This window comes from Vanessa cardui, chromosome 3 (assembly GCF_905220365.1).
Source record: "Vanessa cardui chromosome 3, ilVanCard2.1, whole genome shotgun sequence".
Lineage (NCBI taxonomy): Eukaryota > Metazoa > Arthropoda > Insecta > Lepidoptera > Nymphalidae > Vanessa > Vanessa cardui.
In genome coordinates, this window is record NC_061125.1 from 883,389 (window position 1) to 900,633 (window position 17,245).

Here is a 17,245-nt window from a genome sequence, read left to right on the forward strand (position 1 = left end):
GTAAGACACTCATTTGTGGCACAGCGCCATTCACACCGTTAATCTTCAAAACTCTTTCTTTAACGTAGGAAGAAATGAGTTCTAATGAAGGATCAATGATCCCATAATATTTTAGTTTACCTAGAAGAATATCATGCCTAACGCATTTGTATAATTACTGTTTCCACAATTACTGATAAAAAAAGAATATGAATAAACATATTACCGATAGAAGTGAAAATGTGAATGAATTTGTAAAATTATAACTAGGGCCTCCCCTCCCAGGGTGTGCAGGAGGAGCGCCCTCGGGCAGTGTGTGTGTGCGTGTGTGTGTGTGTGTGTGTGTGTGTGTGTGTGTGTGTGTGTGTGTGCGTGTGTGTGTGTGCGTGCGTGTGTGCGTGTGTGTGTGTGCGTGTGTGTGTGCGTGTGTGTGTGCGTGTGTGTGTGTGTGCGCGTACCTCGGGCAGGTCGGGCGCGTCGGGCGCGTCGGGCGCGTCGAGCGGCGCGGCGTCGGGCGCGTCGTCGTCGGAATCGAATCCCAGCTCGGCGCCGTAGCACGTGTGCACCTGCACACACGCGCCCGTCACTCACACATCACTCGAAACTCATTACTTACTTTATTATTGGCAACCATTATATGTGTCTGAACAACAACAACAAAACAACTTTCTATACAATATAACTTAGTCAAAAATATAAACAAATAATAATGAAAATGTTCACACAAGACACAGGACGCTTGAGAAGTTTACATGATGTAGTACACTCAAACATAATCGCAAATAATAATGACACAAAATTATTGGAGAAGATTTAAGAGTCTGCAAATAAAACTGCTGCTGGTATTATTAGTTTCCTCTGCAACTGGTATAGAGCCCTTACTGTGAGTAGGTTTCTATAAGATCTCAACTTATCCCCACACTTCAAAAAGCACTCAAATAGACTAACATTTTAAAAATAATCTTTGAAGTAATAGATTTAAACTTAAACATAAGACACGCCATTTTAGATTTATTTGTATACCTTACCTTCTTAAACAAACAACGTTAGTAAAGTAGTTCATATATATTACGAGGCAAGTGCTCACGTAGTCTCAGCAGAGCAACCGAGAGACACAAGCCTCCCGTAAGGCACGGCATCGCACACTGATCTATATTCCGGCCTTGATCCCAAACACCCTGTATACTGTATGTTTAGCAATCGACCAATGATCTATGAAGGTTTACTTTATATTGATACAAGTAAAAGAAAAAAATAAATAAAACCAAATTTGAAGATATAACTATCTTGTCCGCGCAATTTTTCAAATCACAATGTATTATAATTTCTTTTCATTGTATTTAAATATTTATCGAAAAACACTCTAGATATTTTCGTGTCATCTTCTCTATTTCCTCAAAACAAGTCGAGTTGTAATGAATTCAGTCCTAGCCCAGTATTTTTTGGGTCAACAAATCGATTAAACAAAATTTTGGCAACACTCGATAGAAACATTACCATAAATGTAATATGCAGCGCCATCGGACGTCACGCGGCGCGACAATGGGTCAGTGAGCATTTAAATCCAAAGCAAAAATCCAGTAAAACTTTCTACGGCAATAGAACATAATTTGCCACATTAGTTTTCGGGACGTAGCTCCGTGTCGCATGTTATTTGACTGGTTTTGAATTTCTAATGGAATAGTGCTTAAAAACAACACCGGCGCTCTGAATAAGTCCCGCGTCGCGGAAACATGCACATAAATTGTACATACATTACGTACCGAGATGAGCGACTTACGAAACATTCCATACAAACAATAACTTTATCCTCTAACATTACTGATGCTGCAGTGAGGTTTCGATATTACCACACACAACAGAATTCAAACAGTAACGACAATTTGTATTGTAATGGTCATATAGACACATACACAACATGACAAAAAGCTCAGTATGCTTCTCTACTAACATTACTGGATTTTCAATTGACTGTAACTCATAATGCGAACACAGAAAATTAATTAATATTGAAACCAAAATAAAAACAGAGAATTAGTTGTAAGTTAATTTAAAGAGGAGGAATTAGTAACTATTTTTTTTAATAAACGACAAATACACCAAAGTAGTTATTCTAATAAATGATTTGGTTTTAAACTTTAAAATATAATGTTATAAGGTTGAACATTTTATGAGTATCGTCACCATAATTTTGGGCAATATTTTTGGCCAATCGGTTGATGGAACTAGTCAAACATCGGTAACAAGAATCGATTTACGCGTACTTAAACTTTGGAAATGAAATAAAAAAAGTCGAATATTTTTTTAATGTTGCATTAAAAAATATTCGACGTTGAACAATTTTCAAAAGATAGCAGAGGATATAAGCAATGTTCCATTATACGAAATATATATAAACGTATTAAGGTAACCTGTCAATTCAGAAAGTTTCACTGCATTAACTAGACTTCGCAGGTTTTATTGCAAAAAAAGCTTATGCAACAAACAAAATGAAGGGATAATTTTATGAAACATCATTTACGATTATGGTTTAGAGAGTGTTTAAACTTTGCCGCCGTAAATTTGTCAATTGGAAAGGGCTCAAAGTGAAGACACACTTTAAGCCCTTTCCAATTGACAATTTACAGCTTTTCTTATATTTGTCATTTAGCTGGTGATTTTTTAAAAATGTCTGTGTCTTCTTCTTTCTAACGTCCAATCAATGATGTGAGAAAGGGAGAAAATATCACAACCTTCCAAATAAACATCCACTGATTGCCGCAATGCCGATGAGAGTTATCAAGTGATACGCACCCACTGCCAGATCTCTTGACTGGATATGGGCTGGTCCATCAGCGCATTCTGCCAGATGCGAAACAGCATCAAGTACGCCTTGTCCCGCCCCGAGAACGACGTCAGGAAGTTCTTCTCAGACTCCGTGCATACCAAGATCGCGTTCGGGATCACCTTCAGATAAGTTCCTTTTTAAATTCCGCAGACCATTTCATATTTAACTTAATTTAAAAGTCACGTTAAATATATGTATGTAATGTTTGTTAAGACTGCACATGCTGTAATTGATTATTAGTTAAAGGTAAAAACACAAAAATATTTACGATTATTACACGTGTATGAATGTTGGAAACGAATAAATACTGATTATTAATTGCTGGTTCTTACTCATCGAACCACTGTAAGCCTTATATTAAAAACCACCTTGTCAGATGACGGTACTTGTTTTTGATTTTGAAGTGATTGAGATGATCCAGTATTTATAGATTACAGAGAATGAAAGTGAGGGCTAAAATGATACGTGATTAATTTCGTGGTTCGTGGTCACGGATAGAGTTTACCCGTTACCACGAACGCTGTAAAGTGCTCGAAACGTCGGGATGTTAAAAATAATTAATATACGCGATTCAAATCCGTTCAAACTAGTTTTATTTCAATGTGCAATAATCGCGAAAATTTAAGACAACAAACTGGAATTTATCTATCAGAAGTGATGACTCACCAGCGCAGTTTTCTCTTTAGTGATGGCCGTGACGTCCTTCCAGCGAAGCGTGAGGCTGGTCTCCCAGCCGAAGATGCTCGCATAGAAGCAGAGGTAGCTCTGCGACGCGTACAGGCGGCCGTGCGCCAGGATGTCGCGCTGCAGCGCGCACGAGTAGTCTGCGCGACAGGACTTCACTACTTAGCGGCCCAGCCCCGGGCACTTTCGCACCCTCACTACCATTATAAACTAATTTGGTTTGACCGACGTGTCTGTTCTGTTATGATGGGCAAGCTAGACTCAACTATACAAAGAGGTCCAGAAATATTTTCCACAAACAAATACGGTCAAAAGAAAACAGCCAGGAACAAATCAATGTGTACTTATTTACGCTTACTACTTACTAACTTATTCATTTAGTTACGCTGGCTTACCCAACCTTCAACCAAAAGTTAGGCAGCAAAATATATTTTGAGTGGGTGGTACCTACCGAGCCAGGCTTGCACAAAGCCCTACAACCAAATTGTATTAATATAATCGTTTAAACTACCTATATCAATAGCAGAAACTATACACTGTTTGGAATATTCTGACACGGTACAGTCAACAACCAAACATGTAACGGTAAATGGAATTATCGATGGATATCGCACCTACCGACTATGAGGCGCTCCTCGTCAGGCAAGTCCTTAAACAGCCGCTTGAAGTCCTCGCATTTACTCTTGTACGTGGGGTACAGCGAGTTGTACCAGCTCTTCTTCTTGGCGCGCACCGTGTTCGCGCCATCGATACGAGCGCCGGAGCCGGACGTTGTTATCTTTGGACAATTAAGAGCAGGCAGTTGAATTGAGGTTCATATCGGTTTACGTGCCATCACGGGTTTTACTTTTAATATATACCACGCGTGAATCTTAACCGATGATTGCCGGTTCAAATCCAGGCAAGCACCGCTGAATATTCATGTGTTTAATTTGTGTTTATAATTCATCTGCATAATCAGTGTATAATTTCATCGACATTCTGACACATTAATTCCATCAACACGCATTGGAACAGCGGGGTGGAATATGTCACATAACTTCTCCCAAAGGAAAGCCTTAGCCCAGCAGTGGGAAATTTACAGGCTGTTGTTATGATTACATCCATCAACAATGCGTTACTTTGGAAACATATGATGTGACCTTACATCTATAATTACACTGGCTCACTCACACATTTAACTTGAACATGGCTATATGGTCTAGCTTTGGAATAGAAGAAGAGTTTGGTGTACTCCGGTCAAAACTTTATCAGACAAAATCTATAAAAGTACCTTTGTCCATAGTCAAATTTAATTTGAATCTTATGTAGTCATTATAAAGTCTGTAAGGAAAATACTTTGTTCTAAGGACGTGTAGGTTGTGGTCCTACCTTAAGATCCTTCTGGCTTAAGTTAGCGATGTCAATACCGAGCGGCACCTCTGGCCCGAGTGACGGCACTTGTATTGAGGAATCGCTTTTTTCACTTCTCTGTAAAATAATTATTTTCAAATGGTAGAATCTCATTATATAGAATAGGATCTGAAGTCTTACAAATAACAATAATTTCATTTATATATTTAACTTGCTACTCTTTCTTAAATTAAACATGGTAAAACTTGCGACTTATGTCGGATGTAATCTTCCTTACGAACCAAAAGTGCACAGCAAAGTGGAATAGCCTCCGACGTTTCTTAAGACAAAGTGGAATAGCCTCCGACGTTTCTTAAGAAAAGAGCATACTATTACTGCATGGTCAACCCATGATGCCATTACATATTTGCGTAACGAAATATTCATGTGTTTAATTTGTGTTTATAATTCAACTAGGGATCAGGATTGATTAATTGATTCTATGCTGATCTACATATAAATCCTGAATGGGTGGAGCTTGGTGGAAAAAGTCTCAAACCTTCTCCACTAAAGTCGAGATCTTACAGCAGTTACTTAACTGTGTGGTACAAACGATGAATCAAACAAATTTCTTTACACATTGAACTTACTTTATCATTTTCTATGTCCAATGTACTCTCTGTGTGTCGAAGTGACGGGGAGGGTGACCGTGAAACGTTTCTGGAAACAAAAACAAAAAAATAATTGAAAGAATAATGCTATTGATATGAATTTATTATTTGGACGAAGAAATTACTTCTTAAGTACGTTTTATAGCTTCAGTCAATTTACACTGAGCGATAGTAGCTATCGGAAGAAAATAGCAGACTTTGAGGAAAGTAAATGTTTTAAAGTAATTAAAATATTACACCAACTATAAAGTAATAATTAGTAAACTTCAAAGTCGAAATAATATTGAATTGAAACAAACAAAAAAAGATTGAAAAAAATAAATTAAAAATAAAATTCGAAAAAATCTTCATAAAATGGAACTAAACGAGAATAATATCCTGCTGAGAACTATAAATGAATTTTCAAATCTATTCATATACAACGAAGTTCTGATGTAGCAGAAATAAGAACACAAAAAAAAACTCCTTTTCTTTTGAAGTCCATTATACATTTTAAAATACCAATATGTACATAACTGTAGCTCGTATTTTTCGGTTCTACAATTTTAAGACCTGCAAGTCTTATACTTGCTTAAGAATTGCCTCTAAGAGCGTAACAGTAATTATGACCCTCGTATATACTGGCAAACTATAGTCTAGTATTTGAAGCGTTAACCATGACAGTAAAAGTCGCGCGACGGCAAAAACTTTGTTCATTAAAGTACTGTATATATTCCACAGCTGGGCTTGACTCCCATATGAGGAGAAGGTTTGGTACTTATTCCGCACCAATACTCCCATACGAGTTGGTGAATATACACGTGGCAGAACGTCACTGAAATTAGTGCTGGTTTCATTTTGATGTTTTCGTTTACCGCCGAGCACGAGATGAATATTATAAACACAAATTAAGCATATGAAAATTGACACAGTGGTTAGTTGGCCTAGGTTTGAACGCGCAATCATTAGTTAAGATATCTTTCTAATCTCTTTCTTCTCACCTCTTCGTATACATTGATCTGAAGACAAGTTTCAATGTACAAAATCATTTTTTGAATGTGTTCTGTATGAATTAAAATAAATAATCATTACACACAAACACACCTTGACCGCATCATTAATTGTCACTTATGTATTCTATTTAAGTTATTGTTTCCCGGGATCGTTACACCGTCGAGTGTATCAATTTATTAATAGTGCTAACGTCCTTATGAATACTTGATTCACGTGTAATCAAAGTAACAATATACCTTATCAACACTCATAAACAATATAATTGTTTGTAATTCATTACAAACAAAACAATTTGCTTTCACCGTTATAACTGATAACGCTCTTACAATATTGGTTGATGATTTGAAATCCAGGTCAAAGTTTTATTTTAAGTATACAGATCTATGGCGAAGATAACTGGTGACACAGACGTCGAGATGGATGAGGGTTCTTGTGAGGAACGTGTGAAGGGCGGCTGTTTGGCGCGACATTGAGATGAAACAGCTCTGAAAAGAATCAGAAAAAAAACTCTACGGAACACGCGATTAAGCGCGGGTCACGTTTACTTTATACTACTCCTACTAATCCCTCCAGACTTCGCACGTTTCAATTATTTTTTTTAACCACAATATTTATGACAATTATGCCAATAAATTTCTTTTATAATACAATCAATGTCAGTAAATACATGTTGGTTGATATTTTTTCTCAATCTCGATGTATTTAAATATCTCATCATGATGACGGTGTAGACATTTAAAAATGTATTTAAAATTTGGATAATGATTAAATATTGCGTTGCGAATAAATTTGATTAAATCTTACATATATACCGGTCGTTTTAATTATAAAAAGTAGGTATACTTATGTAATTAAATATAAATTATAGATTATCCATAAAAAACAATATACAATGAAAGGAACTCAAAAATCTCGAGAGTATACGAATAATACGAATGGCAAAAGTATTCATTCAACGAGTAGTGAACTTGAATAAATTCGGCACATTAGCCCTTTCAGACATTTATGCATTTATTAAATATTCATTATAATCTAAACTATGGGCTAATCGGCACAAAAAGTTATAAATTCACAGCTCCCATGGGCACTGGATAGACTATAACGTTGGGAGGTCAAATAATAATTAATAGCGTGAGTCTCAGTGTTTATGGGACGATAGCTGCTCGTAGAACACCGCTCATGGTCCTATTTTGAAAAGTTACAGTCGTAAATGTACATAAACTTGCATGTAGGCGTCTTTTATTTTCTCGGAGAGCATTTTGTGCCCAGCTATACACTCTCTATATTCCATCACTCACACTCACACACATCACACATCACTCATAATCCGGTGAGTTAAGATACGAGAGTTGAGGAGTTGGACCGCTTACATTACGTGCTCTCTTAGGAGGGTCAAGTAAAGTCACGGTAGTCTGTGAAAACGATCCTGTGGCTCGCGCTAAAAAGACGGAGCGGGTACCGGTAGTTTATTGGAGGGTTATTCCTGTGTACCAGACCGCACTATTGTCGTCCGGCGAGTCCTAAATATCGACCCAATTCACGTGGAGAAAACGTGTAATACGTTTTTTTAGTGAGCAAAAAAGAGCATAAAGCACCAGCCCATACATGTCCTTTCGTATTTCAGAACGGTTATGAATTTACACCAACCCGCTGCTTTTAAACGGGATGGGAGAATACACATGTTACAGAGACAAGCAGGTTTCACTGTCAAGAACGAGATGAAGTATAAATTGAGTATTTAAAAGTACCGCCATACTTTAGTACGCCGGCTGATTCAAGCTTGAAACTTTGATCTTCGGTAACGATATACACGTTCTAACCACTAGACCATCTCTGTTCAAAATAGTAAGTTTAACTATTTTTTTATTTTATAGGAGGCATACAAGGCTTTTTTTTTGGCGGGTAGACGTGGAAAAAGACAGACATACATTTCGAAGCTCTATTTTTATTTAATTTTTATTTATTGCAAAAGTACATATGTTTTAAAATTTACATTACCTTCGTATAAGTAGGCTATCACTACACTCACACACAAGTTTTCAACACAAAAAAATGGACACTCCTGTTGAACAGCTGGTCAAAAGTATGGAGGAACTTTCTTCAATGTTTAGCCAGAGGATGGGTGAGTTTGAAAAGAACTTAATACCAGCCAGCGCCTCTGCTTCTACTAATCCTACAATTAAGTCGCTATCCGCCGAGTTCTACGCATTTAAGTCCCTTGTATGGAAATCTTTGGGCCTACTTAAGGCCCAAATAGAGCTTATCGCCATGGGTTTGGATCGCATGGAGACTCACAGTCGCAGGAAGGTTCTTCTCTTCCATGGTGTCAAAGAGGAACAAGGTGAAGATGTCCTCAAGAAAACACTAGGGGTATTAACCGGCCAGTTGAAGTTGTCTGATGCTACACCTGAACTAATTGACTCCTGCCATCGCTTGGGGGTGAAGAGGGATGCTTCCCGGCCTATCTTAGTTCGATTTGCCTCCGTACGCTTTCGCTCCAGAGTATGGAATGCCAAGACGGCACTCAGGGGTTCTAAAATAACTCTCTCAGAATTCCTGACAAAGGCCCGTCAAAGTATCTTCATAGAAGCTCGCAAACACTTTGGGATGAAGAAGTGCTGGTCAGCAGAAGGCGAAATAATCATCCTTCTTCCCGACAACTCTCGTAAGAAGATTTCTGCATTGTCCGAGCTCAAACAATTAGTCGCCCAGTATCCAAAGGGCAACAAGTGAACTCCGGTACTTTGTAGGTTACATTTAAATTTAGTCGGTTTATATGACGATGATACTGACGTTTGCATTGCAGGGTATAGTTAATTTCCGTTTTGTTTATTTTATGTTTTTAACTATTTTACTTTATAAATGAATTTTATAATTTTATTTTTTTACTACCTTATCTTAATATTGTTAAAGAGTGACAACTAACAACTCAATGTTGAATGTCAAACGTCATTGTTTTTAAGTCTGGATTCGAGTCTTTTGAGCCGTAAGATTATCTGTTAATTTTTATTCTTTTTATTTTTTGTTTTTTCTATAGTTTTCATTTATATCTACTAACTTGTTATATCTTAAATTTTAACACTTTCTTTATTTTTTGTTTGTTTTAGTTGTGTTCATTTTGAAGTGTAAAATCATTTTTTTTCAGTCAACTTATGCCTGAGGTTTTTTTGTTTGTATTTATTATTATTATTATTTTATATTTATTTACTTTATATTATTTTTATTTATATTATAATTGATATAAGTATATATTTTAAGTTTAATGATCTTAGATGAAGAATATTTTTCTTGCTCGTCAGATGAATTCTTGAGTATCTCGACTAGTAGTAGCAACACCTCGTCATCGGACTCAGAACCACTTGAAGTGAAGCTGCCAAAAATATTTAATAATCCTAATCTCCTATCCTTAGTGCATATTAACGCGCAGAGCTTAGTTGCTCACTATTCCGATCTTCTCACTTCCTTCAGCAACGGCGTGGTTGACGGAATTCTGGTGTCTGAAACCTGGTTAAAACCGTCGAGTACATCTACTATTTGTGCTCTTCCAGGCTACCAGTTTTTCCGTAATGACCGCACTGATCAGGGTGGGGGTGGCGTTGGGATTTACCTTCGCAGTGACATTCCTGCCCGAGTAGTTTCTCTTTCCTCCTCAGAAACAAAAGGATTCCTGGAGTATCTTTTCCTGGAGATAGTTTTACACCATAAAAAGATCCTGCTGGGGGTATTATACTGTCCAAATGATAAAATTAACTATTTTGACATATTAGAAGGTGTTCTGGAAAATCTCGTCCCTGTGTATGACCATGTCATATGTATGGGCGACTTAAACACTTGTTTATTAAAGAATAATTCTAGAGCACAAAAGTTAAAAACGCTAACGTCATCACTTAATTTAAACATTCTCCCCATGTCCTCTGCGACACACTATTTTCCCAACAGTAGACCAACTCTAATTGATGTAATTGTTGTCTCTAACCCTAATTTTGTTTCCTCCCACGGTCAAATGACTGCTCCATTCTCGTACCACGATTTGATTTTCCTCACTTACAAAGTGCGTCCTACTAAGGTTAGAGGCAAAATTTATCTTCTGCGCGATTTTAAGCATATGGACCTGGATCGTTTGAGAGAGGATGTGAAATGTATTGACTGGTCGTCACTATTATCAGCTAATGATATTAATGCCATGGTTGAATCACTAACTACTGAGCTGATTAGAATATTTGATAAACATGCACCCGCTCGACCAGTACGGATGAAACATGCACCTGCTCCCTGGTTAACGCCAGTGATCAGAAGAACTATGGCTAAACGTGACAGAGCAAAAGCTCGACATAAAAAACTACCATCAAAGGAAAATCTTGACGAATACAAAAAACTTCGTAACATCTGCAACAGAATGTGTAGGGATGCTAAACGCCGCTATATTCACAGTAGACTTCAGAATACTTCCCAAGCGCAAGTTTGGGGATTCTTACGGTCATTAGGTGTGGGCAAAACCACGGATAGCTTTCAAACTACCGTGGACCTCAATGAACTAAATCAGTACTTCAGCACGCCACCTATAACATTAGATCCTGACACTAAGTCTGCTACACTTTCGTATCTATCTAATCTTGTTCCACCAGACCTGCCCCCTTTCACTTTTGAACCAGTCTCGGAGGAAACTGTTAAGAGGAATGTCCGATCTATCTCCACAAAAGCCATCGGTAGCGATAATCTTAGCCTGGATATGATACTTCCTGTGCTGGAGGATATTGCACCTGTGATCACTCACATTATTAATTTCTCACTTTCGTGCAATATCTTCCCAACACTCTGGAAGAACGCCTACGTTATCCCGCTACCGAAGACCTCCAATCCTTCCTCTTGTTCTCAATACCGTCCCATATCTATACTGCCTATCCTATCAAAAGTCCTAGAATCTATAGTTCACAAACAACTGTACTCCTACTTTACCATCAACAACCTCATGTGTCCTTTCCAATCCGGTTTCCGTCCATCACACAGCACCGTTGGAGCACTGCTGAATATAACCGAGGACATTCGGTATGCTATGGATAACACCAAGCTTACTGTAATTGTTCTGTTAGACTTTAGTAGTGCTTTTAACTCTGTAGATCTTGACATTCTTCTTGGTACCCTCCGAGCGGTTAATATTTCTTCCTCTACCATTGATTGGTTTCACTCTTATCTTTTCGGCCGCCGGCAGTGCGTGAAAACAGAAAATTCATCGTCTGATTGGTCTAACTTATCTGCCGGTGTTCCTCAAGGCGGCATACTCTCTCCACTTCTCTTTTCTGTTTTCATTAATAACATTTCACGTGTCATCTCTTCTCCCTTTCATCTGTATGCAGATGACTTACAGCTGTATCGTCATTGTCAGTTGTGTGAGTTGTCTGAGACTGTTGACTGCCTAAACGAAGACCTCTTGGCTGTTCAGTTATGGGCCAAATCTTTTGGCTTACAGGTTAACCCTGCCAAATCACAAGCAATGATCATTGGTAGCAGTAGGCTAAGAAGTAAAATTGACTGGCCATCTGTGCCCTGTATCAAGTATGCTGGGGTTCCAATAGCCTATCATGATAATGTAAAAAACTTGGGCCTGATCATTGACTGCAACATGTCTTGGACGTCTCATCTCAACGATGTTAGTAAACGTATGCATTTCACGTTTCACTCTCTCAGACGTCTCCAATATTTTCTCCCTTTCAACACCAAAATTATGCTCGCTCAATCTCTTCTTCTCCCTATTCTCGACTACGCTGATGTTTGCTTTCTGGATGTGACAGAGGAACAGCTTAATAAGTTAGAGCGCTTACAAAATCTTGCTATTCGCTTTATTTTCGGGCTACGTAAGTACGACCATGTGTCTCTTTTCCGCGCTCAACTTAAATGGCTGCCTATCCGATTTCGCCGTGATATGCACATCCTTTCGGTCCTTTTCAATATTCTCACAAACCCTAATATTCCTGAATACCTCAGCTCCCGCCTCAACCTGCTTCCTCCTTCAACCCGCTCCAGGCGTTCTTGTATCACTATGATGCTCGATGTGCCTCGGAGTAACAGCAAATTTCGACTTCAGTCGTTCACAGTACGAGCTCCGCTACTATGGAACAAACTTCCTAAATACATACAGGACAGTACTACTATCGATATGTTTAAAAAACGATTAAGACAGCATTTCCTGACACAAGTTTACCCTTCATCATAAACTTTGATATTAATACGTGTATATCTATGTATATTATATATATCTATATATATCTATATATGTATATATATATATTATATATATGTGTATGAATGTGTATTTATATAAATATTTTTTTATAAGTAATTATGTGTGTAATAAATAGAAGTATATTTTTATTTGCTATCCTTTATATATAAATATATCAAATCTATCTTATTTTAGTCTGCACTACATTGCCCGCTGATTGACTCTTATCACTCACCTCCATAGGTTGACTGGAAGAGATCTCTTTTAGAGATAAGTCCGCCTTTGCTCATGTTTTTTCTATTTTATTATTTTCTGTAATGTCTTTCTAGTGCAATAAAGAATATATATATACAAGCAGGAGGCTCATCTGATGGAACGCGATAACCACAGCCTATAGACATTTGCAACGGAAAGAGTACGCAATTTTCTTGAAGGTTCCCAAGTCGTATCGGTTCGGAAAAACCGCCGGAGAAAGTTAAGATTGGCAAGCGTAGCATACTCTTGTTATTTAATATCTATAGTTATGTATCTGTTTCTTATCTTTTCACTCGACACTCCATTCTGCAACGGAGCCGCTGGAGCTATTTATTTATTTAGAACAATGAAAACAAAAGTCGCGAAACGAAGTCAAGGTCCGCCTCGGTTAACTTACATAAAGTAGATTTCGCTCGCGATTTTAGTAACATCGACACGTGCCTTTGTTTATATAACATCAGACGGGAGCATACGTTTGCGTATTTCATTTGGGAAATGATTAAAGCTCGAGTACACGGCGCAGAAACACGAGGACCAGATTGCCAGTTATAATACGAATAAAATACAAGTGAAGACGTACAATACCATTATGAAGAAGTTTATTTTATTTGGAAGATTACTAGTCATCACCGCCTATTTGCATTCGAGCTAGAAGCTATTGGGCATTCCCCATATCATCGATGTCCCATCCTAACTGAATAAGGAAATGTCCCTTTTGCTTGGATTTAATGGCTCAAACATCCATCAAAACACACACAATTCTAAGTATCACTGCCTGGCCATATAATATGTGAAATAGCTTCTACAGGAAAAGTCTGTTAGTTAGTGGTCAGTTTAATATTCGACGCTTCCTGCATTTTACAAGAGACACTGGTACAACTGCACGATGTAGATAAAACCATTATAGTATAAATATGTAGTTAAATTTGCACATATAAAAAGTATCAGCATAGTATAAGAAACGAAACTTGAAAGTATAGAATAAGAACAATTATTAGAATTTACCATTTATATACCAATATACTCGATATTTAAGATTTTGGATTGTAACCAAACGTAGTTTAAATAAGAGAACACTAATCACTATTAAAATTAACAGATAAGAAATACATTAATACGTCGTGTAGTTTAACTATCGATGAAATTGAATTTTAATCTCGTCTCGCTCTAATAGTACTTACAGAATATTATTAGAATCTCAAACTAAATATAGACATCGCTGAAGTTTTCAGTTTTCAAGGTTACCTTAATCAGTTCTGCAACGTTCATTGTTTCCAATGTCAGTGAGAGTCGATAGAGCAGAAATAATTTTGAAATTCAATTTAACGTTCAATTTTTGAAACTTACTTTTTCTACAGCCATATATAGAACTATTCTTTAAGTGAGGTATTTTTATTATCTTATATGTTGTTTGGTCTCGTTGATAGAGGATGAGTATCTTAACCGAAAATTATCTTTGGTGGGGCTGTCAGGTGTGTCACTTGGTGGGCTTAGTGAAAGCTCGTTTGAGAAGGTTCCACCCGCTTCTCTGTTATCTTACAGCCCAACAGCGAATAAAATGCTTAGCAATACTCCGTATCGTTTCAGGTGTGAAGGATTACGGAGTCATTGTAACTACAAGCACAAGGGACATTATACCTTAGTTCCCATGGTGGGTCCCGTCGTGTAAGCTATTCAAAGAATGGTCAATAATTCTTACGAGGTTTGTGGGCGATGGAAACCACTATTAGGCTGCCCATTTCACCGTCCACTAACTGATTTAAAAAAGTTTGAAAACATCGAGGGAAATGTGAATAAATTACTTGGAATATGTAAGCCTTTATACAGCGGGGGTAGCCTCTTTGTTTCTTAAAGAAAATTTAAGTACATAATAGATAAATTCATAGAAAAACATTACTTTGTTTTTTTATGAGTGAATTTTAGAGGATAATCAAGCGTTTTCTCTTATTTGAACAAATGTCTTAGCCTGAAATCCAACGCCTTACCCTAAGTAAATTCGGAGCTGCACTCTCAGGCCACTTGTATGTAGACCATTCATTATTATTATTTAACTTTGTCTATTCATGAAATTAAACGTATATTTAAAAACAAACATTAATAGATAACACTTATTACACAACGTACGCAGACGATAAAAACGCGAAGATTTCGAATCCGTGTTTTGTATTTCCGGACATAATATATAAATTTAATTGTATATAATTAATTGAATATACTTATATATTTAGTTTGTGAAAAATAGTTTCAAATGTATATCTAGCCGGTTATTCTCGGAAGAATCTACATTTTAAATGGTAGTATTACATTCGAATGAATCTTATAACATATGATTATGATTAGTTTTCTATGTAGTCTTGCGTCTGGGTGTTTGTGGTACCGTCGTTACTTCTGATTTCCATAACAAAAGTGCTTTAGCTACTTACATTGGGATCAGAGTAATGTATGTGATGTTGTCTCATATATTTCATTTATTTATTTAATTATTTAAAAGTGATAATGTGAATGAAGTCTTCATCAAAAATGATGAAAACTTGGTTTATTTTTTTATATTTATTTTCGCAGAACTGTGTCAATTATGGATCACGGGAATCAAAGATTTATTTATAATTTTTTTTCGCGGAAAATTTTTTTGAAGTCCGTTTTATTTTTTTATTTTACATTGTTTTAAATTCAAGGTCCTGGCAAGCACTTGTAAATTGTTTTTATACGTTAAAACATAAAAATAAGTTAAAAAAGAATTATATACTACACAATAAATAATTTAATCTTTTCTAAGTTGATTAAATTGTAATGACTTTTAGTAGCTATTGACATTAGATTAGGTTTCATAATTGTATAACATCAGACAATCTAAAATTTGTCGTTATTATCGAGCAGTAACACGGCGCATCGCGTTTCAAGAGTTCAAAAATTCAAAACTGGGCCTCTCAAAAATTGCATGTTTCACGTATCTGTCGTAAATATTTTAATTCATACTATTACATGTACGTTTTGATTACATGTTAAAATTGTCGTAAACCGAGCGGACCGTCACGCTCGGCCGCCGAGCAAAAGTACGAACGGCGACCGCTGACTCACTGCGAGATAGGAGAATGGCCGGAGTCTTGCGAAATGCTTACTGCTTGATAGAATATTACGTTCAGTTCTTAAATTAAATAATATTTCTAATGTTAACTGCGCTTTTTTTATTATTTGTCCGTGATCGACGTAACATCGGCCGGCTATTTAGAATTTATTAAACTAAAGTTAGAATAGAATAATGAAGATGAACTCTTATTTAAGATGTCTTCGACTGGTGTTGAATCTTGATCGTTGAATGTATCAAAACGACCTTTGGCTTTGGCTTATTTCAAATTGTTAACTGGTCCTGTTGCAAATCCTCTATGTTGTATTGTTAAATAGCGATGTTTTTTAGCGTGTATAATACTCGCTACTAGAACCGGCAAATGGGCAGTAAGGGTCTACGTAAAACGTTTATATCATAACATCTCTATAGGTCGGCATATTTTTTTTGACAACTTTAACATGCATTGTATGACCCTCTTTACACAAAAATCCTAAAGAATTACACACCTAAACCTTCCTTATGAATCACTCCGTTAAATAGTGAGAAACTTATAAAAAAATGTGTGATAGTCATTGAGTTTATTGCGTACAGACGAGGCGGGAGGAGATTGTCTGATAATATGTAGTGAAAGTGGAGATAAATTCACTAGTCAACAGACACAACATCTATAAAATTGACTAAACTTTGCTGGTAATGCCACTTAAACTTACTTATTCTAAAAATTATCAGTAATCAAGACCAGGGGAGGAGCAGAGATTTATGTATAATCGTGAGAGCATTTAGTATATCTACAATTCTTGTAAAGATAAGTATGTATTAATAATTAGCTCTACGAATAATATACGGAGACTAAGGATATTTTTTTGGAAACCTCTCAGAGGTTCCGAGAAGGGTCGATTCGTATGAGGTTTATTTATACGATAACAGGGATGATCTAGAAAATAATAATTGCAAATACGTCACAGACTTGTAGCAATCATAATAGCAAATTAGGACATCATCAATTATAAATAAATTGTTAGTAAGCAACATTCTGTAATCTTTATAGTTGATTCATTTACAATGCTCTAATCGGGATTGGTGCACCCGTGGCAGATTCCCAGGTTTAAAACCACGATATTAGATACATAGTAAAAGGTAACAAAGAAAAAAACAATTTCATTTGTCATAAAAAGTCCTGACCAGTTCATATAGGTACGAGTTATATGATCGTTGGT

The 17,245-nt window shown here is 36.7% G+C and overlaps 1 protein-coding gene across 2 annotated transcripts in view; it reads right to left on the reverse strand.

Annotated features, from left to right (window-relative positions):
* LOC124543857 (protein Aster-B-like) overlaps positions 1–17,245 on the reverse strand; it is a 43,295-nt gene that overhangs the window by 16,585 nt on the left and 9,465 nt on the right. For both annotated transcript variants that reach the window (XM_047122177.1, XM_047122178.1), the window contains 6 exons: positions 5,473–5,542; positions 4,862–4,960; positions 4,109–4,268; positions 3,473–3,630; positions 2,773–2,925; positions 438–545 (listed from right to left, as the gene is read on the reverse strand). In XM_047122177.1, coding sequence (XP_046978133.1) covers positions 438–545; positions 2,773–2,925; positions 3,473–3,630; positions 4,109–4,268; positions 4,862–4,960; positions 5,473–5,542 — 748 coding nt within the window. The remainder of the gene's footprint in view (positions 1–437; positions 546–2,772; positions 2,926–3,472; positions 3,631–4,108; positions 4,269–4,861; positions 4,961–5,472; positions 5,543–17,245) is intronic.